This window comes from Halichoerus grypus, chromosome 6, assembly GCF_964656455.1.
Source record: "Halichoerus grypus chromosome 6, mHalGry1.hap1.1, whole genome shotgun sequence".
Classification (NCBI taxonomy): Eukaryota; Metazoa; Chordata; class Mammalia; order Carnivora; family Phocidae; genus Halichoerus; species Halichoerus grypus.
The window spans coordinates 57,486,997-57,509,503 of NC_135717.1; the positions used below are offsets into that span (position 1 = coordinate 57,486,997).

A 22,507-nucleotide genomic window follows, 5' to 3' on the forward strand; every position below is an offset into this window, starting at 1 on the left:
TCTAAAACGGATCTCATTAGAGAAGCATTCTTGTTTACTGCAGTATTTGTTTCCGAAGTTTTGCTTGACATAGTTCTTCCTATAACAACCTTGTGTTTATCCCCACACTCATGTTTCTGTAATTTGTCAGATTACACAGAGAAAACTGAAATTATTCTTACCTGGGGCTGAAGCTGAAGGTAAGGAAATGTTCTGAGGGCCCAGGCAACCTGTTCTTCGTTTTCTGCCAGTGTGATGGTGCATGTGCTATAAACCAGCACGCCCCCCGGCTTCAGCAGCTCAACTGCCTAAAGAAACATGATCAGACTCTGTGTATCACAAGGCAAAAGCAACATTTTATGGGATTTTAGATTGAGAGGATACCACCTTTCAAGTGTTTGGGATAAATGTTCCATATGACCAAGATTTGTTCTCTAATTAGAGTATTCCAGACTAGGTACATTTCACTATCTTGGAGCTGTTATAATCCATTTAAACCAAGACTTTCCTGAAAATATTCATTCAGTTTCACTGCTTTAGATACCACTTTTTGTGTCCAAAACTCACACACGCACACTTTTTAAGCCATACTCCTTTCTGAACTCTGTACTCATGTATTCACTTGCCTTCTCCATATGTCTGCTATCAAATTCGACAGGTCCCAAAGTGAACACCTATCTTCCCTCTGAGACCTATTAGAGATGTGCTATTTTCAGGCCCCAAACCTGATACTATCTTTTATGCCTCCCTTTCTCTCACACTCCCCATCCATTAGCAAATTCCACTGGCTCTTCCTTTAAAATCTATCCAGAATTTGGCTCCTTCCACTGCTATCATCCTGGTCCAAGCTCCACTGTCTTTGGCCTGGATTACTGCAGCCTGCCTCTTAGTCCACCTGCTTCCTTGTCTGCCCTCCTATAACCTCTTCTCCATACAGTTGCCCGAGCGGTGTTTTTAAAAACTTGTCACTTCTTCACGCAAAACCCTTCAAATGCCCTGACTTATGACTCGGAGCCGAAGCCCAAGTCCTTACAGGGGTTTTCCAGGCCCTACCCAGAGCAGGCCTCTGGCTGCGCTTCTGACCTCACCTCACACATCTTGCTTACTCTGCTTTAGCAACACCGGCCTCTGCTGTCCTGGAGTACACACGGCACACTCCCGCCTCAGAAGTGGCGCACAAGCTTGGAAACTCTAATTCTCTGCACTGCTTCTTCACAATCTTCTTATCTTTGGGTCTCTGCTGCCTTTCCAGCACCTGATGGTCCCACGTAACACTACAACCATTCAAAGCCAGCACTCCTATCCTCCCTTCTTTAGTTTGCTCCACAGGGTTACTGCTCTGTTACTATACTTAATAACTTAATTCATCTTATTTTCCTCCCCAATTAGAATAGACACTCCATGAATAAGGCAGGGATTGTTATTTTTTTCACTACTATATTGATAAACACCCAGAATAGCATATATTACATTATGGTTGGGTGTTCAACGAAAATCTGGTCCAGTAAGTAAGTGAATCAGGAAACCAATATTATAAGAAAATGAGTTTTTCCCAAATAACTAAGAGTTTATCTTTTTTTAAGATTTATTTTTTATTTATTTATTTATTTGTCAGAGACAGAGCATGCACAAGCAGGGGGAGTGGGAGGCAGAGAGAGAAGCAGGCTCCCCGCTGAGCAGGGAACCCAACGTGGGACTCAATCCCAGGACCCTGGAATCATGACCCGAGCCAAACGCAGACGCTCAACTGACTGAGCCACCCAGGCGCCCCTAAGAGTTTATCTTTTCAAACTCCCAGATATTTAAAAACATTTTAAAGAAAATCTTTAAAATATATACTATACATAGTATACTATTATACACACACACACACACGTTTTATATAGTATATAGAAGTATGTAAAACTATATAATATATAGCATACCATATATACTACATATAGTATATTTTTATTATATATAGTATATATTTGTGCTTTAACTAGAGTAGGCTGGTCAAAATTTAAACTGTTACTGTGTGCCAGTTATTGTTGTAAGCATTTTACATGGATTTTCTCAATTTACTTATAACCATGAGGTATGGTTACTACTGCCAATGAGGTGAACCTATTAGGTAGACTTATAATCCCCATTTCTCATATATGGAAACCAATGTACCTAAAGTCAATTATGTGGAAGAAGCACAGCTCCAAACAAGATGTGTGTGATTATAAAGTCTACAGTCTCAGCTAATACCTCAGTGCTAAATGGCAAACCTGCTATATTCTCTTTTGTACACAGTCAGCTGTTCCTCTTCATTGCGATCACTGCAACTACTCCTAAGTAGCCTTTTAAAATTTTCTTTCTGCTAGGACCTAAAAAGAACAAAAAGCCCAGTCTTTTAAATTTTTTTTTTTAAAGATTTTACTCATTTGTGAGAGAGAGCGAGAGAGAGCGCGCGTGCACACATGCGCAAGCAGGGGAAACAGCAGAGGAAGAGGGAGAAGCAGGCTCTCTGCTGAGCAGGGAGCCCAATGTGGTGCTCGATCCCAGGACCCCAGGACCTGAGCTGAAGGCAGACGCTTAACCGACTGAGCCACCCAGGCATCCCAAAAAGCCCAGTCTTTTAAAACAGTGTCCTGGGGCGCCTGGCTGGTGCAGTTGGTTAAGCATCTGATTCTTGGTTTCAGCTCAGGTTGTGATCTCAAATGTTGGACTCCGTGCTCAGCGTGGAGTCTGCTTGAGTTTCTTTCTCCTTCTGTCTCTACCTCTCCCCCCTGCTCCCCAATCTCTCTGTCTCTCTCTAAAATAATAAATAAATGTTTAATGAAACAGTGTCCTAATTTTACTCTCAAGTCAAAGTGGGTTTCAGCTAGAGGTAAAGCTTCCTTTTTTTTTTTGCTGTTCGCTTCTAGGTTGTGTTCTTTGAAGACAGTACAGAAGAAGAAATAGTTAAATAATCTACTACCAGCGCATCCTTTGTGTATAACAGAAGATACCAGACAGATAAGCAGAAATGTACTCAAAGACAACTTTAGAGACTGAATAATTACAGTGCATCCATTATTGCTGAAGCTTATGTACTTAGAATTACAGGGCTGAGGGGAAATGATGAAGTCATCTTTGGTCAAATGCTGTCTACGTTCTGTGCAATCCACGTAATCATTTGTGCAAGCCTGAAAGAATTCCTCAAATGTTCTATTTGGGCTTCTCCTGAAACACGCTAGACACCAGTTAAATTGGCAAAGTTTTTATGGTTCTTCTATATCCTATACTGAATAGTCCCTTCTCCTTTTTATCAGTGTGCTTCCCTCCCCTGGACTTCCTGCTTCTCATATGCTAAGATGATCCATAAACCCTATATAAAAAAAAAAGAATAATTTATTTTATATCCCATTCCTTACACATCAGTTCTTAACTATGATGTTAACAGCTCGGGGACTTCTTTGAGACATATCAGAATACTGGGAAGTCACTGAATGTCTCAGTGAGGAAATCCTGCTACTGCTTTTAAATGAAAGAGTGATCAACATAAATGAAAGCTTCTTGTATTTAAAACTAGGTTTTCTCTGTCCTTTTTTGTATGATAAAATAAAATTTGCCATCGTTACCACCTGTAAGCGTACAATTCGGTGGCATTAAGTACATTCACGCCGGCATGCAGCCATCACTACCACTCATCTCTAGAACTCTTCATCTTCCCAAACTCAAACTCTGTACCCAGGAAACACTAAATCCCCATTCTCCCGCCCCTCCAGCCTCTGGTGACCTCTATTCTACTTTCTGTCTCTACCAATGCTCCTATTCTAGTTACCTTATATAAATGCAAACAGACAATATATGTCTTTCTGTGTCTGGCTTCTATCAGTTGGCAGAATGTTCCCAAAGTTCATTCACGTTGTAGCAGAATTTGCTTATCCATTCACCTGTTGATGGACCTCTTGATGGACTGTTTCCACATTTTGGTTATTGTGAAAAATGCTGCTTTGAACACTGCCCTCGGTCTCTGAAACATCGAACTATGAAGGTCAACTTTCTTTCACATCAAAGTATCATCACATACCACAGTGAAGAGTTTTCTCTGTAACGGCTGATACGATGTCACTTCTTTCAAAGTCCAAGAACAAACCATGTTTGGTCTCTGTCCCATTCCACTGCATGGTGCATCAAGAAGAATTCGGTCAAAAGATTCTGGTAAGAATGGAGGTTTTCCTATGAAGAGAATTATAAACATAGTTTGGTATCTGCCTACTGGTCTAGAATAGAAAACTCCTGAGATAGAAACAATTATCAGGAATTTAAAATCATAATCTAGACTACAAAGAAAAACAATTTCTCCTTTCAAGTAGCTGATAAAACTAATTCCGACATAGGCAAAATGGTTAAAAATGTGATTATTATAATTGAGGGTTATTCTGTTGACACTGTACAAATCAAGTCCTAATCAAATGAAACTCTGAATCCCCAGTGTCAGAAGCCATACTTTATCAGAGCTAGGACCTGGAATTAATTCTAGTCATCCTGAGAGCTGACACTTCTCTTGGCAATCCCTACTGCAGACAGCCCCAGAAAGGAAGAGTACCTGTTAGGTTCTGGTCAAATCTACTGGTTCTGAGGTTCCTCACTCTCCTTGCTTCTGGGCCATCAGCAAGGCTACGCTCTAGAGTAAGTCAGTATCTCCCTGCATCCAATCTTCCACAGGTTTCCCTTTGCATTCACTTGAATAACTTTCCACTAACTTTTGAGCTATTTAAGTGTTACTGGACAAAGTCATGAAACCAAACAGTCTGCTTACATATTTATGCTATCTAACTGCAAGCAAGACATTGCTGCTGACTGCTTCCATAGGAAGCCAGTTGATTGTCTACAGTAACCACAGCAATGTTCTGACTATCACACCAAGATAACCTGCTTTTCTCTGACTGCAAAACTGTCAGACAGGAGCTCTTGCCAATTTAACTTATCTCCGTCTAAAACCATCCTTGCTTTCTTACCTACGGTCTCAGAATATCTTCTCCAAGTAAACAGTTATTTTTAAGGTTTTTGATACATACTGAAAAAATGCTCTAGAAAGACTATACCAATTTCCATTTCCATTGTGATTATACTTATTCTACCCAAATCTTCAAAGGATTATTATTTTTATTATTATTATTGTTTTATCGGCCATTTGTATTTTTTCTTTATATAGTCACATTCTTTGTTTTGTCCTTTTCCTACTAAGACTCGTCTTTCTCTTTTTTTTAAGATTTTATTTATTATTTATTTGAGAGAGAGCATGCACAAGCAGGGGGAGGGGCAAAAGGAGAAGGAGACTCCCCGATGAGTAGGGAGCCCCCCATGCGGGGCTCGATCCAGGACCAGGAGATCATGACTGGGCCGAAAGCAGATGTTTAACCGACTAAGCCACCCAGGCGCCCCCGTTATCTCTTATTGATTAGAAGAGCTACAGGGGTAGTAGCTGCTTTCTGCAGTGATTAGCTCTAGGATGCCTCGGTGATCTTTGCTTTTCCAGCTCTTCAACATCTATTTCACAGATTCCTTACACTACTTATTTATACTAAATTGTCTCTCTTTAGTATAAATTTATAATGAATTCTTTCTGTTGAAATACCTTGTATACTTTTTTTAATCCTGTGGCCAAATTCTCCCAAAAACACAGCTCTCAGCCAGTTATTCATTTCCCTTTAACAAAGTAAAACAAAACCAAAAACTATTCCCACAGCTACCTAAATCTCTGGAATCAACTCCTGAGACTAATACAGACCATTAACAATGAATAATCTGGCCTCATCCAGATTGTTCTCCAGCCCCATTTCTCAGTACTCCCCCATATTCACCAATATTAAAAACAAACCAACCCACATCACCACTTTGTTACCCAAAAATGTCATGAACTTTCCTATTTCCATGCTTCTACTAATTCTATTCACCTGAGAAGCCCCCTGCATTCATTTCCATTTGTCAAAATGCTGTCTACCCTTTCAAGGCCTAACAAATGCCACCTCCTCACCTAAAAGCTTTTTCCATCATCCCTCTAAGAAGTAATCCTTCCCTCTGAGTTCCCACAGCATTTGGTGTCTTTTGGATGTACGGTAGTTGTTTTTTTTTTTTTTAATTTATTTATTTGAGAGAGAGAGAGCATTAGCACATGGCAGGGAGGGGTAGAGGGAGAGGGAGAGAGAATCTGGAGCAGACTTCATGCTGAGCACGGAACCCAATGTGGGGCTCCATCTCCCAACCCTGAGATTATGAGCTGAGCGGAAACTGAGTCGGACGCTTAAATGACTGCACCACTCAGGCACCCCTGGCTGTATAGTCTTATAGTCCTTAGTGTTCATGTCTTACTTCCCCCCAGGCACTGACAATTCCTTAAAAATATCTGCAAGCCCACAAGATACCTTTGTGTGAACTAGGATTAAGCTATCTGCACCTCAGGATTCACATAGTCCTGCCCCATGATAAACACAGCACAGGTTGGAATTCAGCCCCTCAACATATCCCTCAGCCAGGTGCCCTTGGACAGAGCATAACCATATGCCATGGCCCTGACAGGGGGAGGGACAATAATGCCTCACCACTGAACTGTTCTTAAGAAGTACCATTTTCATAAAAGGTAGTGGATAATTATACAGAAATTGAGAAATTCATAAAAATGTTCTAAACGTATCTAAAATCAGACCAAGATCACCAAATGGCCCCCAAATGTACCTGGTCCAAGAGAAATTTCTCTTGTTCAAAACTAGAAAGCCACGGAATGAACATCTAAGGCTTATACATTGTATAAGAGTACCCAACTTTTCACTTATGCAAACCTTTTTCTCTTAATATATAATCTCACAACTACCTTTAGTGATTTCTAAAACTGCATTAGTTTGGAGCGTTGTTTAATTAAGGAGCAATTTTATGATACAAATAACGAGACTGAGACAACTTTTGGAATGAGGGTATGCAGACCTTCTCTCCAGTGAAACAACTGGTAAAAATTACAACAAAAACAAAAACCACCATTTAAAGTCTCTAGAAAATGTCCAGGATATATATCAAATGAAGAAACTTATTAAAGAACATCTAAGAAATGTGAGTATCTGTGGTATCTGAGCCACAATCTGTTCCTTCCTTTGCCCCAACAGCCTCTTCCCTTAAGCTCAGAGTAAAAAGTGATCCACTTCATGTGGGTGCAGCTAAGAACACATAGCTGCCTCTCTCCCTATACTCCCAGGCAAGAAATATGGTAATTCACTGGAAGTGACAGGCCTGCAAGCATTTCTCATCCCCTCAAGTCCCAAGTTGCTCAATTCCAGGTGAAGACCAGCTGAAAACTCTGGGGCTCCCTTCCTCCATCCAGCCCCCACTCATACATGGGCAGCTCTAGCCCAGGCAATACCAAAGCCCCAACTCTTCTTACCCCAACCTAACAAAAGAACCTCCAAATATAAAAAGCAAAAACTGGGAGAACTAAAGGGAGAAATATACCATTCAACAATAGTTGGAGACTTCCATACCTAACTTTCAATAATAAAAAGAATAACCAGGCACAGGATCAAAAAAGAAATAGAACATTTCAACACAAAGGAGACCTAACAGATTATCTACAGCACATTCCACTCAACAATGGTAGAATACACATTCTTTTCCAGGGCACATGGATCATTCTCTAAGAGAGAACATAAGTTGAGGCCATAAAACGCCGATCAGTAAATTTTAAAAGGTTCAACTCATACATTTGTTATCCACCAAAATGGAATGAAAATATGTTAGTGATACAAGGAAATTTGGGAAATTCACAAATATGTGGAAGTTAAAAAACATGCTCCAAAATAACCATGGGTCAAAGAAATCACAGGTAAATCATAAAATGATTTGACATGAATAAAAACAAAAATACAACACACCCAAACTTATGGGAAACAGTGAGACACTGCTTAGAGGGAAAATTACAGCTGTAAACACCTACATTTCTAAAAAAGATCTCAAATCAACAACCTAGCCTTCCATCTTAAGACAATGGAAAAAGAAAAGCAAACTAAAAAATGAGGAAAATAATAAAGGTTAGAGCAGAAATTAATGAAATAGAGAATTAAAAAAAAAAAAACAAAAAAAAACGAGAGAAAGTATCAACAAAACCAAACGTTAATTCTTTAAAAGGAGCAACAAAATGGACAAAACTTTAGCTAGACTGACAAAGAAAAAAAGAGAAAAGACTCAAAATACTAGTATCAGGAATTACAAAGGGGACTACTGACCTGATGGAAAGAAAAATAATTAAAAAGGAATACTACGAACAACTGTACAGATAATTTAGATGACATGGATAAATTACTAGCAAAACACAAACTACTGAAAATGGTTTAAGAAGAAAATCTGAATAAATCTATAGTAAGTAAAGAGACTGAATTAATAATTCTTAAAATTTCCACAAAGAGGGACACCTGGGTGGCTCAGTCAGTTAAGCTCAGGTCATGATGCCAGAGTCCTGGGGTCGAGTCCAGCATCTGGCTCCTTGCTCAGTGGTGAACCTGCCTCTCCCTTTGCCTACTTTGCCTGCTCTCCCTGGCTGTGTATGCGCTCTCTCTCTTTCTCTGTCACAAATAAAAAATCTTTAAAAAAAAAATTTTTTTTTCCACAAAGAAAAGCCCTAGCCAGATGTTTTCACTGGTGAATCTACCTAACATTTAAAAAAGAATTAATAATAATTGTTGATAAAATCTTTCAAAAACAGAAGGAGAAAGAATACTTCCCAACTCATTCTATGAAGCCCGAATAACCATATAACCAAAACCCGACAAACACAGCACAGGAAAGAAAACTACAGACCAGTATCTCTTATGAATATGGACACAAATACAAACAAAACCAATCTAGCAACATGTGAAAAAGATTATACACTATGACCAAGTAGGATTTATTCCAGGAATCCAAGGTTGGTTTAGCATCTGAAACTCAATCAAATAAAGGTCAAACACCACAAGATCATCTCAAGGGACACAGAAGAAGCATTTGACAAAATCCAACACTATTTTATGATTAAAAACACCCAGCAAACCAGGAATAACAGGGAAATTCCTCAGGCTAATAAAGGTTATCTATGAGAAACCTATAGCTAGTTTTAAGTCACTCAAAAGACTGATCAGCAGTGAGATATGGATGTCATCTTTTACCACTTCTGCTTAAACATTGTACTAGAGGTTCTAGCAAGGACAATTAGGCAAGAAAATGAAACAAAAGGCATCCAAATTAGAAAAAAAAAAGTAGACTTACCTTTATTTGTAGATGAACAAAGCTGGAAGACACCCCCCTTTCTGATTTCAAAATTCACTAAAAAGCTACAGTAATCAAGACAATCCTTACTAACTTATAGATAAAAACATCAATCAATGGAAGAGACCTGAGAGTCCAGAAATAAACCCTATGTTTATGGTCAACAAGGGTACCAAGACAATTCAACAAAGCAAAACAGTTTTTCAACAAAAGGTGCTAGGGCAACTGAGTATCTGTGGGAAGAATCAAAATCAAGTTGGATTCTTTCATCACACCATAAACAAAAATTATTTCACAATGGATTCTAGATCTAGATGTAAGAACTAAAATTATAAAATTCTTACAGATACCTAAAACACAAATAACAAAAGAAAAGATAGGTAAAGTGGACAAAAAATTAAAAACTTCTGAGCTTCAGAGAACATCAAGAAAGTGAATGGACAACTCACAGAATGGGAGAAAATATTTATAAATCCTATGTCTAATAAAAGACTTGTATCTGGAATATATAAAGAATTCTCAAAACTCAAAACATAAAAAGACAACCCATTTTAAAAATGGGCAAAGGATCCGACTAGACAAAGAGATATAACATGTCCAACGAGCACATGAAAACATGCTCAACATGTTAACCATCAGGGAAACCTGCAACAGAGAAACACATATCAAAACCAGGAGAGAGTATTCCACATCTACCAAGAGGCTATAATCAAAGGGACAGATGCTGGTGAGGATGTGAAGAAATTGAAACCTTCATATACTGCGGCTGAAAATGCAAAATGATCCAGCTGCTTTGTAAAACAGACTGGCAGTTCTGCAGAAAGTTAAATGTCAACTTCCCGTATGATCCAGAAATGCCACTTGCAGGTATATGCTCAAGAGAAATGAAACCTATGTCCACACAAATGTGTACACAAATGTTCACAGCAACATTATTCATAACAGCCAAAAAAGGGTAGACAACCCAAATGTCTACCAAATGATGACCGGATAATTATCTGTGCAGTGGAATATTATTCATCCATGAAAAGGAATGAAGTACAGAGACATACCACAACATGGATAAACCATAAAAACAATACAGTAAATGAAACCAGTCACAAAAGCCCACATACTGTATGATTTCATTTATATGAAATATCCAGAACAGGCCAACCTACAGAGACAGAATGTAGATTAAGAGTTGACTAAGCCTGGGGGGTGGAAGTGTAAAGGAAAAGGGAGTTGAACATTAATGAGTATGAGGTTTCTTTTCAGGGTAATGAAATTGTTCAAAAATTAGATTGTGATGATGGCTGCGGAACTCTGAATAAAAAAACTTAGTGAACCGTAAACTTTAAATGTGTGAATTGTATGGTCCATGAAGTATATACTGATACACAACAAAGCTGTTAAAAAAAAGTGAGGTCAGATTATTAAAGATTACAAATTTTCATTCTAAAGCAATCTTTACTATTCATCCTATATGAAGAAAAACCATTATTTTTTCCCCCATTTAACAAATAACACAGGTGGATTAATTTAAAATTAGGTAAGAAAAAAGAGTAATCTTTCAAAAAATCTCTAATATGACATAAATGTTTCCTTTGGCATCAAGAAGAAAAACTGCTTTCCGGAATGATTTTTAGTACTTACCTTATATATTAAAAAACAACTGGTTTCTTTTTATAAATTGTATTTATGAGGGAAAAGATAAGATTCAGGCCAGTCCTTACAAGTAACTATAACATTAAAGGTGTGGATAATCTTTATTCCTAATAAATGAAAGCCAAACTGAATATACTTAAAGAGTTCAAACTGAGTATTTTCTCTTTTTAGTTTTTTTTTTGGTATTAAAATCACCTTGCTATGTTATGTAAAACTTTTAATCATATTAATTCAATTTACAGAACAGGTGAAAATCACCCTGAAGTAAATTGACAGAATTACTGTTTTTGTGCTCTTTCATTTTCCAAGCCAGTATTTATTCTGTGTCCAGCTAACAATCTATTGTGCATATAAATTAAAAATTTATAGCTAAGCATACGAATAATTTAAAACAAAAAAAAATTATATTTTCCAAAGATGGCTATGACAATACCTCCCATCCCACATGCCCTTCAATTTGACATTGACTCTTCTCCCACAGGAGATGGGGTCTAATGTTCCTTCTCCTTTATTCTGGACAACAGCAGACTTGATGCTACATGACTTTTGGACGAGGTCATAAAAGGTGATACAGCTTCTGCCTGGGACTCTTGGGACACTTGTTTTCAGAACCCAAATAACATGGTCTGAGAGAGTCCAGTGCACGGAGAGGCCATGTGTAGGTGCCACTTGAGAGCCACCATTAACCTTCAAATAGGTATGTGGTAGACAAAGCTTCTGAGGTGACCCTTCCCTCAAGTACCACATGACTGCTGTTGCATTAAAACACTGAAAGTGAGAACCACTTGGGTTCCCAGTTGATCCCTAAAATTGTGAGAAATAATAATAAAGTTACTGTTGTTTTAAGCCACTGAGTGATGGGATGATTTGTTACAACAGCAGTCTGTACCCCGAACAAACTGTTTAAAAATCAAAACTACCTAGGAACTTGGCCTTAGTGCACGGTGACTGAGTCACTGAATCAACTCTTTGCCACTTTATGCTACACACCTCAGTTATCCACTCGGAGGATTTCAAACTCTTTCAACTTAAAAAGAAAAGAATTTTATTAACGAAAAGGAATAAATTTAGAAAATTTGGGGGTAAATGGCAGAGTAGGAGGATCTTGAGCTCACCTCATCCCACAGACACACTAAACCAACAACCACATCTACTACAACTAATTCTGAAAGTCTGAAGACTGTCAGAACAGATCTTCCACAGCTAGTCATAAAGAGAAGGCCACATCAAAAAAGGTAAGGGGGTGGAGACAAGGTCAATAACCAAACCCCCAATGTGACTAACCACAAAAGGAAGGGACATCACAAACATGAAGGAGGGGATCAGACCCCAAAACTGGCAACCTCAGCCCTGGAGATTTACACTGGAAAGATGAGTCCTCATGATACCTGGCTTTGAAAATCAGCAGAGCCTAACACTGGGAGCTCTGACAATTAGGCTATCAGTTGATTTTTCTTTTTTTTTTTTTTAAAGATTTTTATTTATTTATTTGACACAGAGAGAGAGAGAGTGAGAGAGAGAGATCACAAGCAGGGGGAGCGGCAGGCAGAGGGAGAGGGAGAAGCAGGCTCCCCGCAGAGCAAGGAGCCCGATGCGGGGCTCGATCCCAGGACTCTGGAATCATGACCTGAGCTGAAGGCAGTGGCTTAACCAACTGAGCCACCCAGGCACAACAAAAAATCTGTTGATTTTTCAACAGAAACTCTGTAGGCCAGAAGAAAGTGGCATGAAACATTCAAAGTGCTGAAAGGTAACACCTACAACCAAGAATACTCTACCCAGCAAGGCTATCTTGAAGGAGAAATAGAGTTTCCTGGACAAACAAAAGTTAAAGGAGTTTATCCCCACTAAACCAGCCTTATGAGAACTGTTAAAGGGAATTCTTTAAGAGGAAAGAAAAGACTGTAACTAGAAGAAAATTATGAAAGAAAAAAACTTCACTGGTAAAAGCAAACACACAGTGAACACAGATTAATCTCTCAAAAACCAGTATGGAGGTTAAAACACTAAGGTTGTGAAATCAAGTATATCTACAAAAATTAAGGAATACACAAAATAAAAAGATGTAAACTATGACCTCATATACATAAAATGAAAGGGGAATAAAATTTAGTGCTCCCAGAATGTGTTTGAACTTAAGTGACCACCAACTTAATATAGACTGCTAATACACAACAGGATGTTATAAATGAACACCATGATAACCACAAATAAAAGACCTGTAACAGATACACAAAAAATAAAGAGAAAAGAATCCAAGCATAACACTAAAAAAACCCCACTAAACCACAAGGGAAGAGAGCAAGAAGGAACAGAGATGAACTACAAAAATAACCAGAAAGCAATTAACAAAATGGCAATAAGTACATATCTATCAATAATTACAAGTTTTTTTAAAGATCTTATTTATTTATTTATTTGAAAAAGAGAGAGAGCATGACCAGGGGGAGCGGGAGAGGGAGAAGGAGACTTCCCACTGAGTAGGGAGCCCCTCACAGGGCTCGACCCCAGGACCCTGGGATCATGACCTGAGCTGAAAGCAGACACTTAACCAACTGAGCACACAGGTGTCCCAATAATTACTTTAAGTTTAAATAAATGCTCCAATTAAAAGACATAGGTGACTGAGTGAATAAAAAACCAAGACCCATCTATATGCTGTCTATAGGAGACTCACTTCAGACCTAAAGACACACAGAGACTGAAAATGAAGGGATGGAAAAAGATATTCCATGCAAATAGAAGGAAAAAAAAAGCCAGGTAGAAACACTTATATTAAACAAAACAGACTTTAAAACAAAGTTCTAATAAGAGACAAATACAGGCATTACATAAAAATAAAGGGATCGATCCAATGAGAGGATATAACAATTGCAAATATCCATCCACCCAAAACAGGAGCAGCTAAATACATAAAGCAATTAACAGACATAAAAGGACAATATGACAATAATGTAATAATACACAATAGTAGTGGACTTTAATAACCCAATTACATCAACTGATAGATCATCCAGACAGAACAACAACAAGGAAACAGTGGCTCTGAATGACACAGACCAAATAGACCTAAAAGATACAGAACATTCCATCCAAAATGAGCAAAACACACATTCTTTTTCCAGTGCACATGGCACATGCTCCAAGACAGATCACACGTAAGGCCACAAAATAAGTCTCAATAAATTTAAGAACACCAAAATCATATCAAGCATCCTTCCCAACTATCACAAGGTGAAACTAGAAATACATTAAAAGAAAAAAAAAACTGGAAAAAACACAAACACATGGTGGCTATACAACATGCTACTAAACAACAATGGGTCAATGATGAAATCATAGAGGAAATCAAATAATACTTGAAGACAAATGAAAATGGAAACACAGCAGTCCAAAATTTTGGGAAAACAGCAAAAAGTTCTAAGACAGAAGTTTACAGTGATACAGACCTATCTCAAGAAATAAGAAAAATGTCAATCTGACCTTACACCTAAAGGAACAAGAAAAAAGAACAAAGCCCAAAGTTAGTAGAAGGAAGTAAATAAAAAGATTAGAGCATAAATAAATTGAGACTAAAAAAAAACAAAAACAAAAACAGAAAAGATCAATGAAACCAAGAGCTAGTTCTTTGAAAGGATGAACAGAATTGATAAACCTGTAGCCAGACTCATCAAAAGAGAACTCAAATAAGAGAACTCAAATAATAAAATCAGAAATGAAAGAGTGGAAATAACCAACACCACAAAATATAAGGGATTATAAAAAATTATATGCAAACAAATTAGACAACCTAAAAGAAACAAATTCCTAGAAACATACAATCTTCCAAAACTGAATCCGAAGAAACAGAAAATGTGAACAGACTTATTACTAGTAATGAAATTAAATCAGTAATCAAAAAACTCCCAAAAAACAAAAGTCCAGGGCCAGATGGCTTCAAAGGTGAATTCTACCAAATACTGAAAGAAGAGTTAATACCTATTCTTCTCAAACTATTTCCAAAAATAAAGGAGGAAGTAAAACTTCCAAATTCATTTTAAGAGGCCAGCATTAGCCTGCTACCAAAACCAGACAAAGAAACTACAGAAAAAGAAAACTGCAGGCCAATATCCCTGATAGAGAGATGCAAAAATCCCCAACAAAACATTAACAAACCAAATTCAGTAATACGTGAAAAGGATCATTCACCATGATCAAGAGGAATTTATTCCAGGGATGCAAGGATGTGTGATACATCACATTAACAAGAAGGATGAAAACCATATTATCATCTCAATAGATACAGAAAAACCATGTGACAAACTGCAATATCCATTCATGATAAAAACTCTCAACAAAGTGGGCTGACGGGAAACATACCTCAACATAATAAAGGCCATATATGAAACAATGCACAACCAAATATCATACTCAATAGTGAAAAACTGAAAGCTCTTCCTCTAAGATCAGGAATAAGATAAGGATGTCCACTCTCATCACTTTTATTCGACACAGTACTGGAAGTCCTAGCCACAGTAATCAGACAAGAAATAAAAGGCATCCAAATTGGTAAGGAGGAAATAAAACTGTTACTCTTTAGAGATGACATGATACTATATATAGAAAACCCTAAAGACCATAAAAAAAAAAAAACTATTAAATGAATTCAGTAAAGTTACAAAATGTAAAATTAATGTACAGAAATCTGTTGTGTTTCTGTACACTAATAATGAAGTAGAAGAGAAATTAAGAAAATACCATTTACCAATGTACCAAAAAGAAAAAATACCTAGGAATAAATTTAACCAAGGGGTGGAAGAACTACACTCTGAAAATTTTAAGAAATTAAGAAAGAAACTGAAGACAATACAAACATATGGAAAAATATACCATGCTTATGGACAGGAAGAATATTGTTAAAATGCCCATACTACCCAAAGCAATTTAAAGATTTAATGCAATCACTACCAAACAACAACAGTGCTTTTCACAGAATTAGAATAGTACTAAAATTTGTACGAAACTACAAAAGACCCCAAATAGTCAAAGCAATCTTGAAAAAGAAGAACAAAGCTGAACAATCCCAGATTTCAAGATATACTATAAAGCTATTGTAACTTAAAGAATATGGTACTGGTGAAAAAACAGATCAATGGAATAGGATAGACTGCTTGGAAATAAAGCCATGCTTTTACATTCAATTAATCTATGAAAAAGGAGGCAAGTATATACAATGGGGAAAAGATAGTCTCTTCAATAAATGGTGCTGGGAAAACTGGGTAGTTACACGCCAAAGAATAAAACTGGACCACTTTCTCACACCATACATAAAAATAAACCCCAAATGGATCAAAGTCCTAAATATGAGACCTGAAACCATAAAATTCCTAAAAGAAAACACAGGCAGTAATCTCTTTGACATCAGCCTTAGCAACATATTTATGGATATGTCTCTTCAGTAAAGGGAAACAGAAGCAAAAATAAACTCCTGGAACTAAATCAAAATAAAAAGCTTATGCACAGTGAAGGAAACCATCAACAAAATGAAAATGCAACCCTACCGAATGAAAGAAGATTTCTGCAAATGATGTATCTGTAAGGGGTTAATATTCAAAATACATATAGAACTTATACAACTCAGCACCAAAAAAACCCCATATAATCTGATTAAAAATGGGTGGAGGACCTGAGAAGACATTCTTCCAAAGAAGACATACAGATAGCCAAGAGACACACAAAAAGATGCTCAACATCACTAATCATCAGGGAAATGCAAATCAAAACCACAATAAGTTGTCACCTCACACCAGTGAGAATGCTAGTATCAAGAAGACTAAGAAATAACAAATGTTGCAAGGATGTGGAGAAAAGAGAAATCTTGGGCACTCTTGGTGGGAATGTAAATTGGTGCAACCCCTATGGAAAACAGTACAGAGATTCCTCAAAAAATTAAATAGAAACACCATATGATCCGGTAATTCTACTAATTACCCAAAGAAAATAAAAACATCAATTCAAAAAGATATATGCACCCCTACGTTTATTGCAGCATTATTTACAGTAGGCAATATTTTTTTTAAGTAATCTCCATCCCCAATGTGAAGGTCAAACTTAGAACCCCGAGATCAAGAGTTGCACGCTCTACTGCCTGAACCAGCCAGGCACCCCTTTACTGTAGCCAATATACTGAAGCATTCTCAAGTGTCTACTGATAGATGGGATAAAGATGTGGTGTGTATACACACACACACACACACACACACACACACACATCAGTCAGCCATAAAAATGAATGGCATCTTGCCATCCATGACAACATGGATGGACCTAGAGGGTTTGATGGCTAAGTAAAGTAAGTCAGAGAGAGAAAGACAAATACCATAGAATTTCACTTATATGTGGACTCCAAATGTCAAAACAAATGAACAAACAAACAGAAACAGACTCATAAATACAGACAAAAAACTGGTGGTTGCCAGAGGGGAGGTGGGTGAGGGGATGGGCAAAATAAGTGAAGGAAATTAGGAGGTACAAACTTCTAGCTATAAAATAAATAAGTCACAGAGATTAAAAAAAAAAAAAAGACAAAACACAGCGTAGGGCATATAGTCAATAATATAGTAACATTTTATGGTGAGAGAAGGTGACTTAATTGTGGTGAGCACCGAGTAATTTATAGAACTGTAGAATTGTTACGCTGTACACTTGAAACTAGTAACACTACATCAACTACTCTAAAATAAAAATTTTAAATATAAATAAATTTTAACGATCATCATCACTTTCAGTGATACAAAGCCTTTGTCAGACTGCTAGTTGTTCTTCAATACCCATTAACCTCTTTTTCTAAAGTTATGTTTTGAACTGGGCACATGACTACACAGCTAATGACTACATTTTCCAGTCCCCTTGCAGCTAAATTGATCAAATGACTAACCTGGTCAGTGGCATGTGCATTCCCAAGGATTCTGATGCCCTTTCCCCTCCCCTTGAAAGAACTGGAACATCTGTCTTGGACCCAGATATTAAACTACCAGCATCAGACACCCATTTCCGTTAGGTGAGACCAAAATAAAACACAAAAAACAAAGAAACAAAAAATGCTTCTATCTTTTCTAAGCCACTGTATTTTGGGTCTCTCGGATATAGCCTACTAGCCAATGCGCTATTATAAATCTCCTGCCAACTCCTGGCTAACTCTTCTGGGTTAACAATCAACTGACCATGAAGTGCTGTTCTCATGTAATCAGACAATTACATCTAACCTATTCCCACCTCTGTAAGAAGATAAATAATAGCCCAGACCTTGCTCTTCAGAATAATCCGTTTTTCTAGGAAGCTTTACACGTGTTTCATTTGTTTGTTTATTCCCATGAGGTTTATTACACATTAGGCAGGTGTCACAAAATAACTTCTCACTTTCCAGGAGTCCCAAAGATATGGTGATGTTCACATTACTACTGATACATTTTCCATCAAACAGATTGGGTCTATTGCCAGACATTCTAGGTTTATCACCCCAAATCAAACTATCATAGAGTATCTGTGATGAAACAGGTCTTGATAAAAAAAAAAAACAGAGCTAAAGATGACAACCTATGACCATCAGCTAATAAAGTGATGTGGATGAGTGAAAAATCAGTGGACTATCCCAAGTCAATTAATGAATGTCTCTCTATAGCACTGAAGACCAAGCTCTAAGATGGCTACCCTACATCTTGATTGTTCTTACCCCAATCTCAGTCTATTATGCTTTTGAGGATGATCACTTTATTCAGTGATATGTAAACATGGTGAACTACCAACAATTTCAGTAAAGTGACAGTAATGAATTATATTGACCCATCCACTGTCTAGTAGTGATAGTAGTCAGTACATAAGTCAAGAGCTTATATATGGGAAAACTAGATGGTCTGTAAGGTGTGGGGGAGTCAAAACCATGTCCTCAGCTTTAATAAAGTAGCATCTTTAATCAATAAACATTTTGGGGAAACTACCACCAATTGGTTCATTACAATATTCAAATTTCTTGAGTATTTCATGAAATCAAGTCTAAACAAAGAAAGAGAGCAATAAAGGGACTTAATAAATGCAACATTTTATTCCAAAACAAGATATGTGGCAGTTTTTCCTCCCTTTCCAGCTCCATAGCCCCATTCTCCCAAGAAAACATGAAGACAACAAAATAGCTCAAGAATCACAAACTTGAAGGGCTAATAAGCTTTTTGAGATTTAATATGAAATTAAGACAAATACAGTAAGACCAAAGAGTTTGACCAAGGCTTGGGGTTTGATTTTATATTATTAAAATCTGACATAGATGGAGCCCTGCATCAGGCTCCTTGCTTGGTGGGAAGCCTGCTTCTCCCTCTCCCACTCCCCCTGCTTGTGTTCCCTCTCTCACTGTGTCTCTCTCTATCAAATAAATAAATAAAATCTTAAAAAAAAAATAAAATCTGACATACATTATATATAGGCACTGTATATATGTTCTGGGATAAGATGAAAAGCAAAATGGTATCTATTATGGCAAAATATCTTAGATCCATGCCAGTTTCAAGGTTTTATGGATATTTTAGGGCTAGAACAATGACAGCAAAATCCAAAGCCAATTATAGAAGCCTGTAAAGATAAAATTTAACTTACCTTCAGCATCCTTAACTGTATTGAGTTTAAGAGCCTTTGTTCCATCAAAGCAAAATGCCTTGATGGAATTCAGTCCTAACAATAAAGCGTTCTGTTTAATTTTTTCTACTTTGTTGGATATTTTATCCAGTGCTATTACTTCTCCCTAAAGAACAAACAAAACACATAAAAATAAAGTGTAAAACCAAGGCAGTCATAAAAACTATTAATAACGAGGAAAAGTGATGAAAAATTATGGTCTTCCCTACTATCCTCCCACCCCTAGTTTTAAAGCTGAATTCTTTAAACAAATGTGTATCAAATTTACATTAAAATACTTAAGTCTTATCTTTTTAAAAAAAACCCATTCTTAGAGACAAACCAAGAAACATTCTTAACTACAGAGAACAAACTGCTGGTTACCAGAGGGCAGGTGGGTGGTGGGGCGGTGTGGGTGAAATAGGTGATGGGGATTAAGGAGGGCACTTGTGATGGGCACCCGGTGATGTATGGAAGTGCTGAATCACTAAACTGTAGTGATATTACACTGGATGTTAACTGGAATTTAAATAAAAACTTAAAAATAAATACAAAATAGGAAAACACATTCTTGCCAGGTTAATTTTCTTATAGTGCACAGCTATTTTTAATTAACAAAACTCAAAACCTATATAAATAGTGTTTGCCATCTAAGAACTTAACTTGAAAATATCTATTGGAGGTAAATATTAAAAAAAAATCACCAATGTGATGCGCTTTGTTCACATCCGGAAGAATATGAACTAATGTTCTGAGATATCTGTTTTTCTAGTGCTTTGGAATACAGATGAATGTTACTTGTAAAATCAATCCTCATCTCAATATTTTCTGAGTTGTACATGTAAACAAAATTCAATTCTAACAATTATAACATAAAAATACTGACCTGTATATCACAGCAAAATGCTCTGGACGGTATAAAAAGTAGTTCAAAAATAATTTCTATGGCAACTCTTTGGTTAAGTTAAAGTCAACGAAGATGAGGCCACTCTTTTACAAATGTGTTGTGACATTCATATAATTTTTTAAATATACTATGAAATGATATTGCAGAGATGGCGAGATTAACTCTTCAGTGTCTTTTCTTGCTTTTGTTTCTTTTATATACACCATCCTTGTATGACAAATGCATCAATTACAATGCTGCTACACTTTCTGTGGTCATTTCACACAGCACTATGAAACCAAACACAACATGGACACATCTAAAATATCCAGACTCTTTTTGGAAAGACTTTTTACTAGAGAGAATAAAATATCCGTGGATAAATACTTCTAAGCAAACACAATAAATATCATATACCATAAATTAAGGGCAGATTGTTATCACTTCTTCAAAGCATATCATCATCTTTACAATTAAGGATTTCAGGTAAACTGAAAACTGATTCAGGTAAACTGAAAACCACAACTCCATAAAGTGAATCCTTCTATTTCATGTTCTGTGTTTTATGCACTGGTGGTATTTAATGCATTTTTCCTTAAGGTTTTTACTGTTACCACCTTCAATTCCTTTGGGACAAAGAAGAGTATAAATAAACAGGAAAGTACATCTCCTCTAATGAACCAAGAGTATTAATACCCCAAAACTTTAAACAACAAATATCTTTTCCTTCCTTCATTACTTCCTTCATTACTTTAAGGCCACTCACTGAGGTTATATGTGTGTGTGTGTGTGTGTGTGTGTGTGTGTGTGTAGGGCACATATATAGAGTGCATATATACACACACAGAACATATATACAGTGCCTATATATAGTGTATGTAGATTTACATACAGTGCAGAGATAGGTTTTAACCCTTCCATATATTTATTGAAAATATAAATTTATTTATTTATTTACATATATATGTATGTGTGCATTATCTCCCTGCTTGTGACATAGTGAATGTTTCAGAAATTGTAATAGTATCAAATACTAATATGCAAGTAATGTGAATTTTTAAATTTTTTTTTTCTATTTATTTTTGAGGGAGAGAGAATGACAGAGAGAATGAGAGGGGTGAGAGTCAGAGGGAGAAGCAGACTCCCTGCTGAGCAGGGGGCCTGATGTGGAACTCGATCCCGGGACTCCAGGATCATGACCCGAGATGAAGGCAGTCGCTTAACCAACCGAGTCACTCAGGTGCCCCAGTAATGTGAATTTTTATCAGAAGTCTTTGGATAAAATGATTTGCACTAATGAAAGGAAAAAGTTACAATTTCATCTTGACACAGTAAATGTTCCTATTATTTTCTGTGCAAGATTGCTTGTAAATCACTTGACTTAATCACTTAGATATAGATCAAAAATGATCATCTGGTAAAGTCCAACATCTGGCACTTTGGGGAGTGGGCACACAGATACTACATCTTCTATCAAGTGAATCAGAGCAGAAGGGCTCTGCTAAGCCTCGCAGAAGTATATTTCTATACCAGAAAGTCTTACACTTCAGGTAGGCAATTTTTCCTTATTTATAAATGAGTACCATGAAAAAAAACTGCCAAAGAGTTTCCTAGGTGCCTAAGAATTCCTACCACTGTATAAATCTGAGCTAACTTAGAAAAATATGAATGGATCTACTGCCCTCAGTCTTTTACTGTCCTTGCTATGCTCTTTACCCAGTTTAGATTCCATGTTGTATCACATTACTCTCTTATACACATGCTTCTGTGTCTTAGATATAAGCATGACAAAAATGCTGCTGTGGTTAAATCCAATTCTTCACCAACTTCACATCTACATCCAGGCAGCTAAAAAAAGCCCATCACTATCCCAACAAATCTTACATTCATGACCATTGTATTCACGGAGCCCATAGTGCAAACTGGAATTGCTAGGATGTGTCCATAGCCCATTCTCACTTCCATTTTCCTAGATTAACATTTCATACCTCCTAGCTCTTACCACCTCCTTCCCCATCCCCATTCTCATCTGATGACCTTGCTTCATATTTCACTGAGAAAACTCAAACAACCAAAAGAGACCTTCCTGTCTCTTACCACATTGACCGGCCC

The 22,507-nt window shown here is 37.0% G+C and overlaps 1 protein-coding gene across 2 annotated transcripts in view; it reads right to left on the bottom strand.

The window, feature by feature from the left end:
* The window catches only part of NSUN6 (NOP2/Sun RNA methyltransferase 6), a 55,858-nt gene that overhangs the window by 3,057 nt on the left and 30,294 nt on the right, over positions 1–22,507 (bottom strand). For both annotated transcript variants that reach the window (XR_004922798.2, XM_036109801.2), the window contains exons 8-10: positions 19,492–19,636; positions 4,022–4,170; positions 162–287 (exon numbers count right to left, since the gene is read on the bottom strand). Coding sequence is in view for 1 of the 2 variants with exons in the window: in XM_036109801.2 (XP_035965694.2) it covers positions 162–287; positions 4,022–4,170; positions 19,492–19,636 (420 nt within the window). In the remaining variant the exon portion in view is untranslated. The remainder of the gene's footprint in view (positions 1–161; positions 288–4,021; positions 4,171–19,491; positions 19,637–22,507) is intronic.